Here is a 20527-nt window from a genome sequence, read left to right as displayed (position 1 = left end):
GCACTAACCCTAGCCCTAAGTCAGACCCTAACCCTAATCCTAACCCTAACCCAACCTTAACCCTAAGCCTAACCTTAGCCCTTAAAACTCACCTATTACAAACCCTAACCCTAACTCCTAACCCTAACCATAAGCTAACCCTAACCCTAAACATAAATCTTACCCTAACCCTATCCCTAACCCTAGCCCGAAACCTAACCCTAACCCTAACCCTAACCTTAGCCATAATCCTTACCCGTAACCCATAACCATAACCCTAACGCTATGCCTAACCCCTAACCGCTAACCTCTAACCCTAACAATAACCCTAAATCCTAACCCTAACCCTAACCCTAACTCTAGCCCTAACCCTAGCCCTAAGTCGGACCCTAACCGTAATCCTAACTCTAACTTAAGCTTAACCCTAAACCTAACCTTAGCCCTTAAAACTAACCTAATACAAACCCTAACCCTTACTCCTAACCCTAACCCTAAGCTAACCCTAACCCTAACCCTAACTCTTACCCTAACCCTAACCCTAACCCTAGCCCTAACCCTAACCCTAAACCTAACCCTAACCTTAGCCCTAACCCTAACCCCTAACCCTTAACCGTAACCCTAACCCCATGCCTAACCCCTAACCCCTAACGCCTAACCCTAACAATAACCCTAAACCCTAACCCTAACCCTAACCCTAGCACTAGCCCGAGCCCTAAGTCGGACCCGAACCCTAATCCTAACCCTAACCCAACCTTAACCCTAAACCTAACCTTAGCCCTTAAAACTAACCTAATACAAACGCTAACCCTAACTCCTAACCCTAACCTGAAGCTAACCCTAACCCTAACCCTAACCCTAACTCTTACCCTAACCCTAACCCTAGCCCTAACCCTAACCCTAACCCTAAACCTAACCTTAGCCCTAACCCTAACCCCAAAACCCTAACCGTAACCGTAACCCTAAGCCTAACCCTTAACCACTAACCCCTAACCCTAACCATAACCCTAAACCCTAACCCTAACCCTAACCCTAACCCTAGCACTAACCCTAGCCCTAAGTCAGACCCTAACCTTAATCCTAACCCTAACCCAACCTTAACCCTAAGCCTAACCTTAGCCCTTAAAACTCACCTATTACAAACCCTAACCCTAACTCCTAACCCTAACCATAAGCTAACCCTAACCCTAAACATAAATCTTACCCTAACCCTATCCCTAACCCTAGCCCGAAACCAAACCCTAACCCTAACCCTAACCTTAGCCATAATCCTTACCCGTAACCCATAACCATAACCCTAACGCTATGCCTAACCCCTAACCGCTAACCTCTAACCCTAACAATAACCCTAAATCCTAACCCTAACCCTAACCCTAACCCTAGCCCTAACCCAAGCCCTAAGTCGGACCCTAACCCTAATCCTAACTCTAACCCAAACTTAACCCTAAACCTAACCTTAGCACTTAAAACTAACCTAATACAAACCCTAACCCTTACTCCTAACCCTAACCCTAAGCTAACCCTAACCCTAACCCTAACTCTTACCCTAACCCTAACCCTAACCCTAGCCCTAACCCTAACCCTAAACCTAACCCTAACCTTAGCCCTAACCCTAACCCCTAACCCTTAACCGTAACCCTAACCCGATGCCTAACCCCTAACCCCTAACGCCTAACCCTAACAATAACCCTAAATCCTAACCCTAACCCTAAACCTAACCCTAGCACTAACCCGAGCCCTAAGTCGGACCCGAACCCTAATCCTAACCCTAACCCAACCTTAACCCTAAACCTAACCTTAGCCCTTAAAACTAACCTAATACAAACCCTAACCCTAACTCCTAACCCTAACCTGAAGCTAACCCTAACCCTAACCCTAACTCTTACCCTAACCCTAACCCTAACCCTAGCCCTAACCCTAACCCTAACCCTAAACCTAACCTTAGCCCTAACCCTAAACCCAAACCCCTAACTGTAACCGTAACCCTAAGCCTAACCCTTAACCACTAATCCCTAACCCTAACCATAACCCTAAACCCTAACCCTAACCCTAACCCTAACCCTAGCACTAACCCTAGCCCTAAGTCAGACCCTAACCCTAATCCTAACCCTAACCCAACCTTAACCCTAAGCCTAACCTTAGCCCTTAAAACTCACCTATTACAAACCCTAACCCTAACTCCTAACCCTAACCATAAGCTAACCCTAACCCTAAACATAAATCTTACCCTAACCCTATCCCTAACCCTAGCCCGAAACCTAAACCTAACCCTAACCCTAACCTTAGCCATAATCCTTACCCATAACCCGTAACCATAATCCTAACAATATTGCTAACCCCTAACCGCTAACCTCTAACCCTAACAATAACCGTAAATCCTAACCCTAACCCTAACCCTAACCCTAGCCCTAACCCAAGCCCTAAGTCGGACCCTAACCCTAATCCTAACTCTAACCGAAACTTAACCCTAAACCTAAACTTAGCCCTTAAAACTAACCTAATACAAACCCTAACCCTTACTCCTAACCCTAACCCTAAGCTAACTCTAACCCTAACCCTAACTCTTACACTAACCCTAACCCTAGCCCTAATCCTAACCCTAAACTTAACCCTAAACTTAGCCCTAACCCTAACCCCTAACCCTTAACCGTAACCCTAACCCCATGCCTAACCCCTAACCCCTAACGCCTAACCCTAACAATAACCCTAAACCCTAACCCTAACCCTAACCCTAGCACTAACCCGGGCCCTAAGTCGGATCCGAACCCTAATCCTAACCCTAACCCAACCTTAACCCTAAAGCTAACCTTAGCCCTTAAAACTAACTTAATACAAACCCTAACCCTAACTCCTAACCCTAACCTGAAGCTAACCCTAACCCTAACCCTAACTCTTACCCTAACCCTAACCCTAACCCTAACCCTAGCCCTAACCCTAACCCTAACCCTAAACCTAACCTTAGCCCTAACCCTAACCCCAAACCCCTAACCGTAACCGTAACCCTAAGCCTAACCCTTAACCACTAACCCCTAACCCTAACCATAACCCTAAACCCTAACCCTAACCCTAGCCCTAATCCTAGCACTAACCCTAGCCCTAAGTCAGACCCTAACCCTAATCCTAACCCTAACCCAACCTTAACCCTAAGCCTAACCTTAGCCCTTAAAACTCACCTATTACAAACCCTAACCCTAACTCCTAACCCTAACCATAAGCTAACCCTAACCCTAAACATAAATCTTACCCTAACCCTATCCCTAACCCTAGCCCGAAACCTAACCCTAACCCTAACCCTAACCTTAGCCATAATCCTTACCCATAACCCGTAACCATAACCCTAACGCTATGCCTAACCCCTAACCGCTAACCTCTAACCCTAACAATAACCCTAAATCCTAACCCTAACCCTAACCCTAACCCTAGCCCTAACCCAAGCCCTAAGTCGGACCCTAACCCTAATCCTAACTCTAACCCAAACTTAACCCTAAACCTAACCTTAGCCCTTAAAACTAACCTAATACAAACCCTAACCCTTACTCCTAACTCTAACCCTAAGCTAACCCTAACCCTAACCCTAACTCTTACCCTAACCCTAAGCCTAACCCTAGCCCTAACCCTAACCCTAAACCTAACCCTAACCTTAGCCCTAACCCTAACCCCTAACCCTTAACCGTAACCCTAACCCGATGCCTAAACCCTAACCCCTAACGCCTAACCCTAACAATAACCCTAAACCCTAACCCTAACCCTAGCACTAACCCGAGCCCTAAGTCGGACCCGAACCCTAATCCTAACCCTAACCCAACCTTAACCCTAAACCTAACCTTAGCCCTTAAAACTAACCTAATAGAAACCCTAACCCTAACCTGAAGCTAACCCTAACCCTAACCCTAACTCTTACACTAACCCTAACCCTAACCCTAGCCCTAACCCTAACCCTAACCCTAAACCTAACCTTAGCCCTAACCCTAACCCCAAAACCCTAACCGTAACCGTAACCCTAAGCCTAACCCTTAACCACTAACCCCTAACCCTAACCATAACCCTAAACCCTAACCCTAACCCTAACCCTAACCCTAGCCCTAACCCTAGCCCTAAGTCAGACCCTAACCCTAATCCTAACCCTAACCCAACCTTAACCCTAAGCCTAACCTTAGCCCTTAAAACTCACCTATTACAAACCCTAACCCTAACTCCTAACCCTAACCATAAGCTAACCCTAACCCTAAACATAAATCTTACCCTAACCCTATCCCTAACCCTAGCCCGAAACCTAACCCTAACCCTAACCCTAACCTTAGCCATAATCCTTACCCATAACCCGTAACCATAACCCTAACGCTATGCCTAACCCCTAACCGCTAACCTCTAACCCTAACAATAACCCTAAATCCTAACCCTAACCCTAACCCTAACCCTAGCCCTAACCCAAGCCCTAAGTCGGACCCTAACCCTAATCCTAACTCTAACCCAAACTTAAGCCTAAACCTAACCTTAGCCCTTAAAACTAACCTAATACAAACCCTAACCCTTACTCCTAACCCTAACCCTAAGCTAACCCTAACCCTAACCCTAACTCTTACCCTAACCCTAACCCTAACCCTAGCCCTAACCCTAACCCTAAACCTAACACTAACCTTAGCCCTAACCCTAACCCTTAACTGTAACCCTAACCCGATGCCTAACCCGTAACCCCTAACGCCTAACCCTAACAATAACCCTAAACCCTAACCCTAACCCTAGCACTAACCCGAGCCCTAAGTCGGACCCGAACCCTAATCCTAACCCTAACCCAACCTTAACCCTAAACCTAACCTTAGCCCTTAAAACTAACCTAATACAAACCCTAACCCTAACTCCTAACCCTAACCTGAAGCTAACCCTAACCCTAACCCTAACTCTTACCCTAACCCTAACCCTAACCCTAACCCTAACCCTAAACCTAACCTTAGACCTAACCCTAACCCCAAACCCCTAACCGTAACCGTAACCCTAAGCCTAACCCTTAACCACTAACCCCTAACCCTAAACATAACCCTAAACCATAACCCTAACCCTAACCCTAACCCTAGCACTAACCCTAGCCCTAAGTCAGACCCTAACCCTAATCCTAACCCTAACCCAACCTTAACCCTAAGCCTAACCTTAGCCCTTAAAACTCACCTATTACAAACCCTAACCCTAACTCCTAACCCTAACCATAAGCTAACCCTAACCCTAAACATAAATCTTACCCTAACCCTATCCCTAACCCTAGCCCTAACACTAAACCTAACCCTAACCGTAACCTTAGCCATAATCCTTACCCGTAACCCATAACCATATCCCTAACTCTATGACTAACCCCTAACCGCTAAACTCTAACCCTAACAATAACCCTAAATCCTAACCTTAACCCTAACCCTAACCCTAGCCGTAACCCAAGCCCTAATTCGGACCCTAACCCTAATCCTAACTCTAACCCAACCTTAATCCTAAACCTAACCTTAGCCCTTAGAACTAACCTATTACAAACCCTAACGCTAACTCCTAACCCTAACCCTAAACTAACCCTAACGCTAATCATAACTCTTACCCTAACCTTTACCCTAAACCTAACTCCTAACCCGTAACCGTAACCCTAACCCGATGCCTAACCCCTAACCCCTAACACCTAACCCTAACAATAACCCTAAACCCTGTCCCTTATCCTAACCCTAACCCTAGCCCTAAGTCAGACCCTAACCCTAATCCTAACCCTAACCCAACCTTAACCGTTAGCCTAACCTTTGCCCTTAAAACTAACCTAATACAAACCCTAACCCTAAGTCCTAACCCTAACCCTAAGCTAACCCTAACCCTAACTCTTACCCTAACCCTAACCCTATCCCTAGCCCTAACCCTAACCCTAACCTTAACCCTAACCCTAACCCTTAACCCCTTAACAGTAACCCTAACCCTAAGCCTAACCCCTAAACCCTAACCCCTAACCCCTAACCCTAACCATAACCCTAAACCCTAACCCTAACCCTAACCCTAACCCTAGCCCTAACCCTAGCCCTAAGTCAGAGCCTAACCCTAATCCTAACCCCCACCCAACCTAAACCCTATGCGTAACCTTAGCCCTTAAAACTAACCTATTACAAACCCTAACCCTAACTCCTAACCCTAACCCTAAGCTAACCCCAACCCTCACCCTAACTCTTACCCTAACCCTAACCCTAACCCTAGCCCTAACCCTAACCCTAACCCTAACCTTAGCCCTAACCCTAACCCCTAACCCCTAACCGTAACCCTAACCCTAAGCCTAAGCCCTAACCCCTAACCCCTAACCCGTAACCCCTAACCCTAACCCTAAACCTAACCTTAGCCCTAACCCTAATCCCAAACCCCTAAACCTAATCGTAACCCTAAGCCTAACCCCTAACCCCTAACCCCTAATCATAACCATAACCCTTAACCCTAACCCTAACCCTAACCCTAACCCTAGCCCTAACCCTAGCCCTAAGTCGGACCCTAACCCTAATCCTAACCCTAACCCAACCTTAACACTAAGACTAACCCTAGCCTTTAAAACTAACCTAATACAAACCCTAACTCTAACTCCTAACACTAACCCTAACCGAACCCTAACCCTAACCATAACAGTTACCCTAGCCCTAACCCTAACCCTAGCCCTAACCCTAACCCTACCCCTAACCCTAACCTTAGCCCTAACCCTAAACCCTAACCTGTAACCGTAACCGTAACCTTAAGCCTAACCCGTAACCCCTAACCCCTAACCCTAACCATAACCCTAAACCCTAGCCCTAACCCTAACCCTAGCCTTAACCCTAGCACTAACCCAAGCCCTAAGTCGGACCCTAACCCTAATCCTAACCCTAACCCAACCTTAACCCTAAGCCTAACCTTAGCCCTTAAAACTAACCTAATACAAACACTAATTCTAACTCCTAACCCTAACCTAACCCTAACCCTAACTCTTACCCTAACCATAACCCTAACCGTAACCCTACCCCTAACCCTAACCCTATCCCCATTCTGCGACACCCTTGTTAAATCTATTCACACACAGAGAAGTGTCTGAAACTGCTTCCCACAGAACTATCTATTTGTGGTATAGTGTCCCCGCAGTAGTATATTTCACAGTTTAAAGATGCCTGCATGTCACCGTTCTAATTTACAGTCAGGATGATTTAGGACAGAGATGAGTTAAAACTCCAGGGATAAGGAAACACTGAAACATAACAGAGGTTTGGAAACTCTTTGTCTAGAAGCTTCCAAAAACAGGTTCAACAAACACCTATCAACTGTGATCTAGACATCTTTGTTCCTGCCTTAGGGTAGCATATGCACTAGACAATCGCAAGACTCCTTCCAGCCACACATTTCTGTAATTTCCAATCAAAGCTAATTAATGGCTACACAGAGTTGCAAAAGAACAACAGAGATTTGCTTGATGTATCTGTTCAAAGTTATTACAAGATCTGTTGGTAGGAATGGATTTGTCATTCCTTTTTCGTACATGTTACTCTCAGAAACTTTATTTTCCAAATGGACAACAGATTTTATTATCAGCTTCTTCTATACTAAACCCATTGCCCATCCATTGTATTTTCCATGGTTGGGTACCACAGCCCAGAGGAAAGAGTCTTGCACACCATGTAGATTGTGGCCAGTGGCTGAATGCAGATTTTGCAGTAAATGTCTCCCGTTTCTTCATGTACAAAATGTTTCCAAGCAATCCTTTGTTCTTTACAACTCAGCTCCAAGAACAATGTAAAAATGAACACTGATCTGTGTTGAATGTGTTGCGTTCTCCGAAATGTTTGGGAATTCTTCACCAAATTTCATTTAAAGTAGCACTATATAAATTCTTACGGTAATCCCCAATTCTCTGAAGATACACCTTGTTCTATGTGTTTACCTATGCCTCTAACAGTGCTGAAACAATAAATGTTTGTGATGAGAGTTTATTGCTCTCCAACATCCTCAGTAACATTGAAAAAAGCTTGAGGATTCTAAGGAGAAATGCTTATGTGATAAAAACCAAGGATTTTCCTTTTCACAAGTGCATAAACATCCCTAACTCCCATTTCTGTCACTTGAAGCACTCCCAAGTCCACCAGAATTATGATAGGCATGTTTCACTTTGAATTTGTGCTCTGGGTTTTCATCATTTTCCGGGCTGCAGAATGACTGGTCTGAAGGATTATCAGGGCCTTAGCAATGAAATAATAAGAACCGGTGCCTGGAGAGACCACTGCAGTATCATCTATTGACTGTTGCCTAGATTGAAATGCCAAAATTCTGATGTTTCATCTTAGCAGAATTTTCAGTCATGCATACATTTCATTGTTAAAAAAAATGTAACCAGTCACTACCTTTGTAGGAATGAACTTCAAAATGCAAATCTTTTGCACTTTCAGAAACCCCAAACAACAGCTCCATTGCATGAAAATGTCTATTATCTTTTTCAGCGGTTAATCAATATAGAAAAACAGCCCCATTTTTAAAAAGCAAAGGAAGTTTTCTACTATCTTCACCACTGCACTCCACAATGCTGGCTAACAAGAAAAGCCATGCATTGAGATGGACGGAAGTTTAACTACTTGAGGTAGAGCTAGGAGAGGAATATTTCTGGATATGCTGTATCTCACAGCTTTAAAAATTGCTGCATTTGTTATTTAGGTAAAAAGACCTGGCTTATAAAATGATTTAAACTGCCAAAAAGGAATGATAGCCAGAGATGCTGTAAATGAGATCAGTCACAAAGTCTGGATCAGCTGGTGTTATAAAATAGGCTCATCATCCAGAAATACTTATCTGTCTAGCCATAAACCCTTACTCTCTGGAAGCCAGTTAAGAAGACACATGCAGGCATCCTTGCTTACAAATGTAATTTCCTGCTAGTCATGGCTCATGAGCAGGTGAGAAAGGGTGTGAGCAGAGAAGGAACAACAGGCAGAACTGGCTGCATTGCTAGGGCTTTTTTTGGAAGCTGATAAGTGAATCAAAGATGAAGAATTTTTGGATGCTTTTTTGCATCATGTCTAAATCGCCGTAGAGAATAAAGGGGTCCATCACAATCATAGAAAGACTTCTGGTGCAGAAGGAAGTTCTGGTGGGACAAAACAGTGCTGGGCTCACCTTTTCACTGGCAAGTTGAATGACCAGTTTATTCATGAATGGCCCAAGTCTCTGCAAAGCTGACACTCATCAATTCCTGCGCTCTGTTGCCAATAAATTCAGCATTGGAGAGTCAGCAGACAGCAGTGCAATTTAGAAGGTGATACTTGCTTTTCACTAGGTTCTTGATCCATACAGCCTGAAAATCACAGGAATTAATATCAGGCTTTGCTCACATGGTGCTTCCCAAATGAGCTGAGACCACCAGCAATACCTGAAGTCTCTCTCACTTCTTCATCATGCTAAAGTTGCTGTGGATCACCACAGATGCTTTATCACTCTAATTGCTCTGGTATGATGTATAAGGTTTGGTATTTTTTGTGATGATTACATAGCAGATGTCTGGCAAATAGGGAGGGCCCTCTTGGTTCTTGGCCCAGTGAAAATCACAGGAGTCCTTGTTTTGCTCTTGCTACTCAGCAACCCTGCTTATCCAATGGTACCTTTACTCACAGACAACCTCAGACACATCAGGTACTCTGTAATTACCACCTGAGCAGTCTCAGAGTGGTAGCAGAATGTGCATTTTATCAAATGAAAGGGACAAGAAAGGCCTTTGCTGTCAAGCTTGAGATCAGCCTCTGGTTCCTCAACAAGAATCTCCTTCCTTGCTGCAGACACTGACAGCAAGGGAAGCATATGGCTGCAAATGATGAGAAAAAAAGCCAAGGGAGAACTATGGCCATCCAGGCTTACTGCAGTGTGTCCACTTGCAGCAAAGAATAATCACAAGGGACATGCTGATGGTCTGTTCTGTACAGAGTGAGTCGTTGCTTCTCTATGTGAAATTGTGTTCTGCTGATGGACATCACTGAGTAGATCTCTTGTTCCTTGCTCTGGTCTTCCTATGCGTATCTCATCCATGTCATTAGAACTCTTTGTGATTTATAAATCATATAGAGAAGTCTTCATTCTCTTGGTCCTAGCCCTTGGCCTGACTTTCAGCCAAAATGACTGCAGACAGGTTAACAGTGCTGAACAAAACTTGTCCCTAAGGATGTGGCACTATTTAGAGTCTTACCTAAATGTGGGGAACTTTAGGGGTAGGAAGTAGCTCAGTCTGTGATCCACTCCTCTGTGCCTGAAAGTGACTTTACCATGACAAGCATCTGACCACCAGCTAAAAGGGCTGTCTTTGAAATCTGCATTGTCTCCAGAGTAGTCTAACTGGCTGAAACAAAATCTGTCACTTCTTTTGTACCTGCAGTGCTTTTACCTTTCCATACAATGCATCTCAGCAACTACTTCTCTGTAACCCCTCAGAAAAATCCTCCTGTTATTTATCCTTTCCTGTTAGGAGGCTTATCCCTGGAAAGGAATAAAGAGAGTCTCCTGATTCTGAGACTACCGTGATCATCTTCAATCCTCTTCATTTTCCTCTGGCCAGCAACGATCCTGTGCATTATTCCAAGAACAAGAAGGGAGTCACAGGGCTGACAGGGGTGCTGCGAGTCCTAGTCCAGCCCCCTGTCCAAAGGCAGGATGAGCTATAGCTTTGTCTTTCCCAGCAGGCATTTGTGTAGTGAATCTTCTCAGAACCTACAACACAGGAGATCCTTCAATCTACTTGAACAAAAATTCCTGTGTTTGTCAGACCTTCCCATTAGAGAGCTATGCCTGTCTAAACCACTCTCTAACCTGCATTATATTAACCTAGAAGAGCAGAAAATATCAAAGGAAGACACTAGAAGAGCAGCAGAAAATGTTCCTTTCTGGGAATTAATGCCAGTCCAGCTACTTCATTAGCTATAATTTGACGACTGACAGAAAAAGATCGCAACAAATGGAGCAATGGAGTGACAGTTAATCTTCAGGGTAACTAAAAATGTAATATGAACAGAAGTACCTAAAGAAATAGAGAAATAACACATAACAACAAAGAAACCTGTTTAAGACAGTTAAGGCAAGAGCTCAAAAGTATCAGAAAACTAAGCAGGACTAGGAGTGTAGTGTTTCACTCTGCTAGCACACTAGCTAACTTGAACTTTGCCTTGACAGATTCAAACACAGAAGAATGAATATTAAGGGGACTTGTGGCTTTAGCACACACCCCTGTGCCTAAAGGACACAATTTATTGCGCTCCAGGATTGTAATTTCCCATTTACTATATTAATTCGGATTCAAAATTGCCAGTATTCCTGAAAGAGAAACACACAGTTATGTCTTGCTGCTTGAAAACCATCTCCCTTCTGTTCTGGGAGATGACTGAATGCTACTCTGATTTAGAGCTGTTGCATCTTGCTGCTCCTACTTGCATGCTTTCCACTCATATTCCACAACATTTTTCCTCCAACTGTGCTATGCCTAGTGACAAAAATAAGAATGCAGAGAACAGCCCACCACTGCAAGAAAGGGAACAGCATCTGTCCGGTTCTGCTCTGCAGTTTGCTTTAGGTGACAACATGAGGAGCAGGCTCAGGAGTTGGGTTTTCAAGTGACTGTGTGGAGAGCAGCCACTTCCTCAGCAGAAACCAGGAATGCAAACCAGACACTTATTTGGGAAGTTTTCTTGCCCCAACATTAAGCAAGTAAAACCAGACTCCATGGCTTTCTTCCCTTCAGGCAAAATCTGTGCAGGTCTAACCCTCTTGTCCTCAGGGCTTGAATGAAGAGCGTGTTTTTAATTTCTATTTCCTCCCAGAAAAAGATATGAGAAAATTCAAACCGGAAAAGAAATAAACTCATGAGTATCTTATGACTGATATGAAACTGCCTTCAGAGATTCCTAAATACCAGAGAAGCCTAGTGTCTGATTGGGTTGATACGTAAGTATACGTTAGTAGTAATAACTACATGCTTGTTACAAAACAGCATTATAAGTATTTGTGCTTGCATACTATGCAAATATTTGCCCACCCACACACCATATCAACCTAAATGTGAAGGAAGATTTTTTTTTTTCCCAGGAAAATAACCCCAGAAGCATACTACTTATAATTAGGTTGCTCTGTCCCTGCTGCCTACGCCTTGCTGAAGCAATCGATACAAGGCAAGGACCAGTCTTCCTCAGAGTCACTGATAAAAATAAGGAGTAATGAGAAGTCCTGGGCTAAACTTAGCTGACACATCAGTGCCTTGTGGAAAGCCTACCTGGAGAAAACTTGTCCAACTTTCCTGTAAACACATCTGCAGAATGCAAGGTTTTGAAAGAAGTCTATGTGGACAGGGATAGCTTCTCTGTTTTGCTCCTTGTGCCACAAATGCCTTCCCCACTCACAGTAGAAATATCAGGAATGCCCAGGAGAGGAACAGGGCTCTCATATTTCCATCAAGAAAACCTAAGGAGGTGCAGATGATGCATGGGGAGGCCCTAACTGCAGTGTCTCTGCAGAAAGCATAGCATCCCAGGTGTATCAGAATTAGTCTGCACATGCTGTGTGGTTGATATGAATGCACACAATCTGTGCCGCATCACTGCAATGACTTCAGAGTGCTCAGCTGCAGCATACCCAGTGTACACACTTGGCACAGTTGTGCTATGCATGCACTGTGCCCGCTTTTCTAGAATGTTATGCAAATGAAAGCAAGCTACTGTTTGTCCAAGCTGTTGGATATTCAACAAACTCTGGAACAAATGGCTAAGTTCCTCTTCTCCATTAAGGACAAAATTGCCAGCTGAGGAAGAAAAACAAGTAGAGAAAGCTCCCTGGAAGGGATCTGTAAGAGAGAAGTCTTCAGAAGCACAGAACTGGAGCAGGCAAAGGGAATTGCCTTACCTCTACTCTTGAACTGCTGCCTTATGTCACAACTGTCCAGACAGGTACTTTTATATTTTATTATTTTTCTTTCCCTTGCTACTGTGCCACCTGCAGAGGTTTTAATAAATAATTTCTATTACAAAAACATATGTTTGCATTCGGTGGAGCCAATTCTGACTGCAACACACATCAAATTTTGTAGAATTTATTTTTTTACAGGTAAACCCCCTGAAATCTCCTTTGTTTCTAGGAGTTTGCTTTCTTTTTTATAACTAGGTAGACTTTTTTTACATCTCAGTATGCATTTAAAATTGTGACTTCTTTCTGAACTCCTAGGGATAAGGAAAGATTCAAGATTCCACAAAAGGTCCCCTAATTGTACTAACTGGTTGCAACAGACAGGAATGTGACTCACCATGAGTAAAAATTATGCTGCCACTGGGAGTGGCAATGGCTTTATATCCCATTGCTCCAGAAGCCCTGTCATCAAGCTCAACAGTCAACTTGACACCATCAGTCCTGAGGAGAAGGTAAATATCTCCCTGACCTTTAATTCTAATGCTTACATTAGAAAGGACATAAGCATGAAATATCTAAAGATTGATATGTGCATTAGTGATGTACTTAGCACATATATACTGTATATAACATTTTGAGGAAGTTAGAATATTTTTAAGATGCTGTGCAACGTATTGAATTACATTAAAATGTATGTGCTGTGTGATGAAGCTGTGTTTAATTTGTACAATGGCTTTACCGGGTGTGTTTCTAAAGAAGATTAAAACCAAACCTTTTCCCACTTCTTCTGCATGATCCAGATTGGTAATTTATGAGAGCATAATCTTTCTACACCATTCCATCTTTTAAATACTTATATGGATAATTTAATTCTTCTTGTGTAATGGGGGAAAGGTATCTTCCACATCTGGGGAGAAAGTTATTCAGAGTCAGTAAGAATCAAACCAAAAGTGACTTAGAATAGTGGAAACTCTAAAACACTGACTTTCTAAGGGATTAGATGCCTCTACATCACTTTACTGGATGAAGGCACTGGGAAAAAGCTTTCATAAGAAAGGAACTCTGTCCTAGGTGTAAGATGTGAAGAGTTTTGCAGAACACTCAAGGTCATCTGCTAGTAATAATTGTGATTGTAACTGAAGTATATGTGGGAAAAGCGTTAAAGCTGCAGATAAAATAAAAAATATGACTGGGATTTTCCACTAATACATGATGTGCCTTTGTTGAAAATCTTGCTAAGTGAGCCTATATGTAGTTCAATTTTCTGTCAAATGTTTGTTAAGCAACCAGCCTTAGAAGGACACAGTATGTGAGACACAGCTGATTAATACACACAAAGTTTGTAGAGAGAGACACAGCGAGTGAGGTGTGATCAAGGGCTGTAATTAATAAGTGCTATGCCTAGAGGACTTGAGGCAAGAAAGATTGGGACACAAAGTGAGCTGGGACTGTGGTCAGAACAAAGTTAGGGCTAAGTAATGAAGCCATAACTATTGCTTGAGCTGGAGAAACAGCTGAACTCAGAATACTGTTTCTGAAAATGTGTTTCTCCTGCCATTCAGGGTTCCAGTTTTCAGATTCACTGTGAAATCCCAGACGTGGTGATTCAGGAATCTTCCATGAAGTGCTGAACAATTCAGACACACTACTGCAGAAAACCTTACCGTGCTCTACCAAGGCATCTAAGCTTAGCAGGCATAAGGATGAGAAGCCTAAATCTTTGTTTCCCTTGTTGCAGGCAATCGCAGTGCCACAATGTGCTCTCTCAGCGCAGCCAATGCCAAGTTCTGTCTTGACTTTTTCAGAGAGCTGAGCAAAAGAAAAAGAAATGAAAACATCTTCTTCTCCCCACTAAGTCTCTCAGCTGCCTTTGGGATGGTTGTCCTTGGAGCCAGGGGCAACACACTTGAACAGATTGAGAAGGTGGGTTTCCTTTGCTCTGAAAAGGGGATGGTGGCAAGATATGAGCCTAAAGGCTGATAGTACCATCTGACATAGTTCCTAAGCATCCAAAGGAGTGATGCATACAGAGGGCCTTTTAAAAATACCCTCTCTTATGCTATTCCTAATACCAAACTTTTTCAGACTAAACACTATTACAGTAATTGATCGTTCAATGAATACATCAGTGCTAAAGAAAGTGTTTTGGAGGTATCCCTCCACTCTCCAGGGCTCAGAAGTGGTGGTTCCCTTTGACATGGTCTTCTGCGTTCTCTGGATACCCAAAGTCTTCTTTCTTAAGAAGAAAGATTTCAAAGATTTCATGAGCTCACCCTCTACAAAAACTTCTTGTTCACTTGCAAGGATCTCATGATAAAGGACAAACGAGACTTTCCCCATTGACTGTCTGGCTGCATTTTGGGATAGGCTTGCAACACGCTCTTTTAGCTTGAGGTACTGTTGCTCAACTGCATTCACCCAACATTTACTTTGCAGGTATTTCATTTCAGTGAAGTTTTAAGCAGTACAAGCCAGGGAAACAGATACCCTTCTGAGAAGGTAAGAATTGCAGCTCTGAGATGAAGAAACAGGTACTGGTTTGTCAGCCCTTTTCCTTGCAAACAATCACTTAATCAGAAAGCATGGCAGAGTTGAGCAGCCTCTCTGTCTAGATTTGCAGACCTGCTTATTACTGTTCTTTTATTAGTTATTTAAGCGCCCTTATGAGATCACACATTTCAACAGCTAAGACCTCTCATTACAGGTTTCTAACCAAAAGAGCAGTACCAATCTAAAACGTGATAAGTGCTTAAATTGTCACCTGCAAAGGTTTTTCTACAGGACATACCAAAGGCACCTTGGAGCTTGCTCCTCCCAGGCTCTAAGCCAGCAGACTTTTGCTCAGTGTTCTCAAAGACATCACTTTAGGATACAATGGGATTTGGAGGTGGGCTAGTGGGGGCCTGAAGGGGAATCATTTTGTCATTCTGTACATCTGGTACAGGGGGAGTTGGAGGTGGTGTCCTGATGCATTCATTCCAATGCCTATATCAACTAGGTGGAGTCAGGCTTCTCATAGAGAGAGAGGCTGCAATTCACTCTCAGGTTCAGCTTTGCATAGGAAAGCTCAAGCCTACCATGAAACTTCTGTTTGAAGTGCGAAGAAGCTGGAGGAGTCCATTCCCAGTTCCAGACTCTGTTGACTGCAGTCAGTGAACCCAGACCAGGCTGCTCTCTCACCATTGCCAACAGGCTTTTTGGAGAAATTACTTATCCGTTCTTCCAGGTAAGTGGCCGTGGTGTCCATTTTAACAGCTCCTGGGAGTTACGATCTCAGCAGAATTTCTTCCATCATAAAGTACAAAGGGAAATGAAACACAACAGCACCATCAGGGTATGCTGTCAAATGACTGCACACCACAGCTCCTGCAGTCAGGAAGCCTTTCCATTTCAGTTGCCCAGTGGTTAGGTATAGGGAACAGCAGAGCACTAGGAAGCCATGACTTAAAAGCTTTTATATAAAGAAACAGATCTATGATAACAGCTCTCCCTGGGCATTCAAGAAAATGCAATGGCATTATTCACCATCAATATATCCTTGCCATGCACACCTGGTGTATAACAGAACTGGTGCTTGCTGCAACATTTCTATCCAAGGAACAAAGATCTGTGACCAGCAGAAGACTTTTTTTTCTCTCCCAGTGTCTTCTCTGTTTCTAATAAAATGACTGTACTCACTCCTCCACCTTTTCTTCAGAGTCTATGCAAATATGGGACTCTGTGATTCCTGCTGCCTTTTCAAGCAAGGCTTAGAGGAAAGTAGCATCTTTGAGATTTTTGTCAATTTAAGTGGAATTTCCTCAGGGAACCAGCCTTAAGGTGTTTATAAGAGTATTGCTAGAAACAGTGCTGTTTTATTTCTGTAACCATCTTTCTCTTTTAAAGTCAAGATTTCATCTTGCTTCCAAAACTTGGTACTCTATGTAAAGAGAGATTTTTTCAGAGCCAGAACAAGGTCACCAGCAGCCTGGAAAAGTTTTATACTTAATACAACTTACAAGTTTTACAGTGTATATATCTACACAGAGTAATATATATATATATAATCACAGAGTAATATATATATAATATCACGATGAGATGTGTGTGTGCATATATGTAATTATATATATACACATACATAATATATATAATTACATAATATACACACACACACACATCTCATCGTGATATTATAAGTCCTGGTTATTTGTTCAAAATAAGGCAACCTTCTTAATTTGGTGGCTGGGGGAAAACAGTCAGCATAACAATGATATATAGCTTAAAGAAAGGTACCAGGTTTTGATCTTAGATATTTTTTACTGTGCTGAGACATTTGTGCTGCTCAGTGCTGCTTGAAAATACAGAAAAATATATTTACAAATATGGTTTTTTATAAATAATCATTCTCTAAAAACTGAATGCTGGAGTTATTTCAGTGAATTTCTTACATATACTTTTTTTACTCATTCCTTTCTTGCTGATCTACTACATGGAATTATCTTGAAGCCATGAAATTATCTCTTACAAAAATCATCATGTTGCAATAAACTTCTGTCATTTGTACTTTCCAGCAATACTTGGATTCCACAAAGAAATTCTATCAAGCAGAACTGGAACCAGTTAATTTTAAATACACTGAAGAAGAAGCCAGAGAGAAGATTAACTTCTGGGTGGAAAATGAGACAAAAGGTAAAGAAGAAAATCTGCAGGTTGTTTGGTTTGCAATTGAACCAGTTAGGAATATCATGTCTGAATTTCAGTTTCCACCTTTTTTCCAAAGGTAGCAAGATTTTTATATATTAAACACTTACCGCATTTTTTTGCTCAATAGGAAATAAATGTAGGAAGAAGCACAAAAATGCCTTGAGTTCCTGGCTTCAAAAGCTGTACATAAACTTTTTGTTATTTGTCTAGACAGTATTATACTACTTTTCAGATTTCCAGAAACAATTATTAATAGTCAAATGCAGCAGATTGCCTGAACAAATTAATAATTCTTAATTCATTATTTTAAAAGGTAAAATCAAAGACCTATTTTCTGCTGGGTTTATTGATCCCTCTACTGTGCTGGTCCTGGTCAATGCTATATATTTTAAAGGAAAGTGGGCAGTAGAATTTAAGAAAGAAGACACTAAGGAAACATATTTCCAACTGAACAAGGTACAGTATGGGCAGGAACTGAAACAGCTGGGGGATGGAAATCAGATGTCTGTCTCCTATAACAACAGATGGGAGCTTTCCTCCTCTCTGTTCTCCCAAGACAAAATACTGGTCTTCAGCTAGAACAATAGAAAGCTACATCTTCTATCCAGTTTGGTAACCAAATTTGTAGCTTTTTCTGTTAGTTCACATCAGAAGTGAGTCTCATGCAGCTGAGATCCTGGTTGGGCCAAAGTCACTGAGCACATGCACTAACTTAAATGGGGATTTCACAGCTAAGGATGCTGTTTCAAAAAGTCTACTTTTGGGACTGAATTTGAGGATTCTGTTCCTCTGCTACGATTTACCAACAGAATAGTGTTTGTTTTCAGGAGAAAATGAGCTAAAGACAAATTATCTCAGGAGAATGTATACATTATTTATGAAGAATTTAGATTCATGGTTGCATCAGATGCATCAGTTTCCTCATCTGACATGCCAAAAGAATAAAGGATGTAACCAGAGAGTTATGAGTAAAGTAATCTGGCACCAGAAGAAATGGAAAAGTAGGTTTTATGCTTCTAAAATGGATAACTTCACTGGAGCTACAGTTAAGAGAGAAGAACACATCAATGCTACAAGTACATTAAACTCATGACCAGTGTAAATAATGTTTCTGGACTCAACTCTAATCTCAATACTGAAACCAATTAAAACCAGGGTGATCATTTCTGTATTTTCTGTTTAACATGTTTCATATGTTCCAGAATGAGAAAAGGACAGTGCAGATGATGTTTCAAGAAGGTTATTTTAACATGGCCATCATAGAGGAACTGAAAATGAAAGTGATAGAGCTCCCATACTTTAATAATGATCTGAGCATGTTCGTTCTTCTTCCTGAAGTTGTCTGTGAGGACTTTACTGGCCTAGAACAGGTAATACTTCCTTTTCTCTCTAGTAGCATACATAAAAGTCTGCAAACAGGACAATTCTTTAACATTACTCCAGTGTGGTCAGAAGAAAAGTGGGAAAAGCTGAACCTTATTACCTTTTCCTTCCATTCATTATGGTGTCAATCATTATTATCAATACTGCCTTACAGCTTGAATGCACCCTCACGTATGAAAAGCTAGCAGGATGGACCAGCTCGGCTAGGATGCAAAAGCTGAGAGTGAAGGTGTACCTGCCTCAGTTCAAGATGGAGGAAAGTTATGTTCTCAACAAAACTCTCCAGGAGATGGGAGTGATGAATGTTTTTGACTGGGGAAAAGCTGATTTGTCAGGAATCTCTATGAAAGATGGTTTGGTTGTGTCCAAGGCCATTCAGAAGTCATTTCTGGAAGTCAATGAAGAGGGCACAGAAGCAGTTGGTGCCATGGGGCTTGTTGCAGTACCTCTGTGTCGCCCAATTTCTTATGAGTTCAAAGCTGACCATCCATTCCTCTTCTTCATCAGACACAACCCAACCAACACTATTCTCTTCTTTGGAAGATATTCCTCCCCTTAAGTGGAGGTTATTTTGGAAATTAGATCTTTGTCCCCACTAACATCCCCATTGGCAAACAGTGAGGACAAAAGATGAGCACGTTTTCCCTAGGCTTTATCCTAATGTGTTAATTTGGTGTAAAAAAGACTATCTAATAAGAGCCAAACTAGAGATAAAAACCTAAAAGATGTTAACCATTTCCTTTCTAACATCAACTTCAGGCATGTTTTACTTTCAGGAGGCCTCACTAAAATGACATCTACCTTAAAATACACTGTATGATATTTGCCAAAGAGCTGTAGGCCTCTAGAGACATCTGCATAGAAAATCTTACTTTGAGCCTTTCCTAATGTACTATGCCTCCAATGAACCCATGATTTTAGTGCCCTAAAGATGAGTGATATATTCTCCCACATCAAGGAGACAGGAGGATAGGGATCTGCATTAAAAGGATAAAGGATAAACTCAGGTACTCAGTCTCTTTTAACTTTACCTACTCAACCTCTGTACAGGTGCCACTTTGTATGGGAGTAGCAAAGTATTCCTGTGGGACTCCTCCTTTAAACATTGATTGGGGGTAATGGTTCAAGCTGGAACACTCGGGATTTGTTCTCAGAGACCAGAGAAAGCAGAAGACTTTTCTGGTGTAATTTTGCTTGTTCTCAAGCAGGGAAGATCCATTGCTTATTTTTTTTCTGTGAGAAACCCTGTATGTGCTAGAGAGTTCTCCAACTTCTTCTTAAACTTCCACAGAACAAAAATAGGGTTTCAGAATAATGGAAGGCCTTTTCTGACAAGGCCTGCTCTGTGATTAGATGCTTAATTCCCACATAAAACTTTAAGCAGTGATAAGCCATTCTCACTTCTAAACACCAGCTCTCTTTGTGCCTTAGATACCATGAGTTTCTTGCTCCATCTGTTTTATTCCTCATTAGCATAAAAAACTAATAAATCATCTATAGTGATGGTATTTAGGTGGGTAGCCTGTATTTGTTCCATTTATCATAACAAAACCACTGCAAACTAAATATTAAATGTAGTAGTCTGCAGAATTAAGTG

General features: G+C 42.1%; 1 protein-coding gene across 1 annotated transcript; it reads left to right on the top strand.

The window, feature by feature from the left end:
• Window positions 1-13272: 13272 nt before the first annotated feature.
• On the top strand, window positions 13273-19489 carry LOC142042496 (serpin B4-like). Its single transcript, XM_075052480.1, has 8 exons — window positions 13273-13373; window positions 14667-14784; window positions 15298-15360; window positions 15959-16087; window positions 17415-17532; window positions 17861-18003; window positions 18750-18917; window positions 19085-19489. The coding sequence occupies exons 1-8, from the start codon at window positions 13273-13275 to the stop codon at window positions 19487-19489; spliced, it is 1245 nt and encodes a 414-aa protein (XP_074908581.1).
• Window positions 19490-20527: the final 1038 nt, after the last annotated feature.

This window comes from Buteo buteo, chromosome 20 (genome assembly GCF_964188355.1).
Source record: "Buteo buteo chromosome 20, bButBut1.hap1.1, whole genome shotgun sequence".
NCBI lineage: Eukaryota > Metazoa > Chordata > Aves > Accipitriformes > Accipitridae > Buteo > Buteo buteo.
Note: the sequence above shows the minus strand (reverse complement) of the source record. Positions and strands in the feature narration are given on the sequence as shown.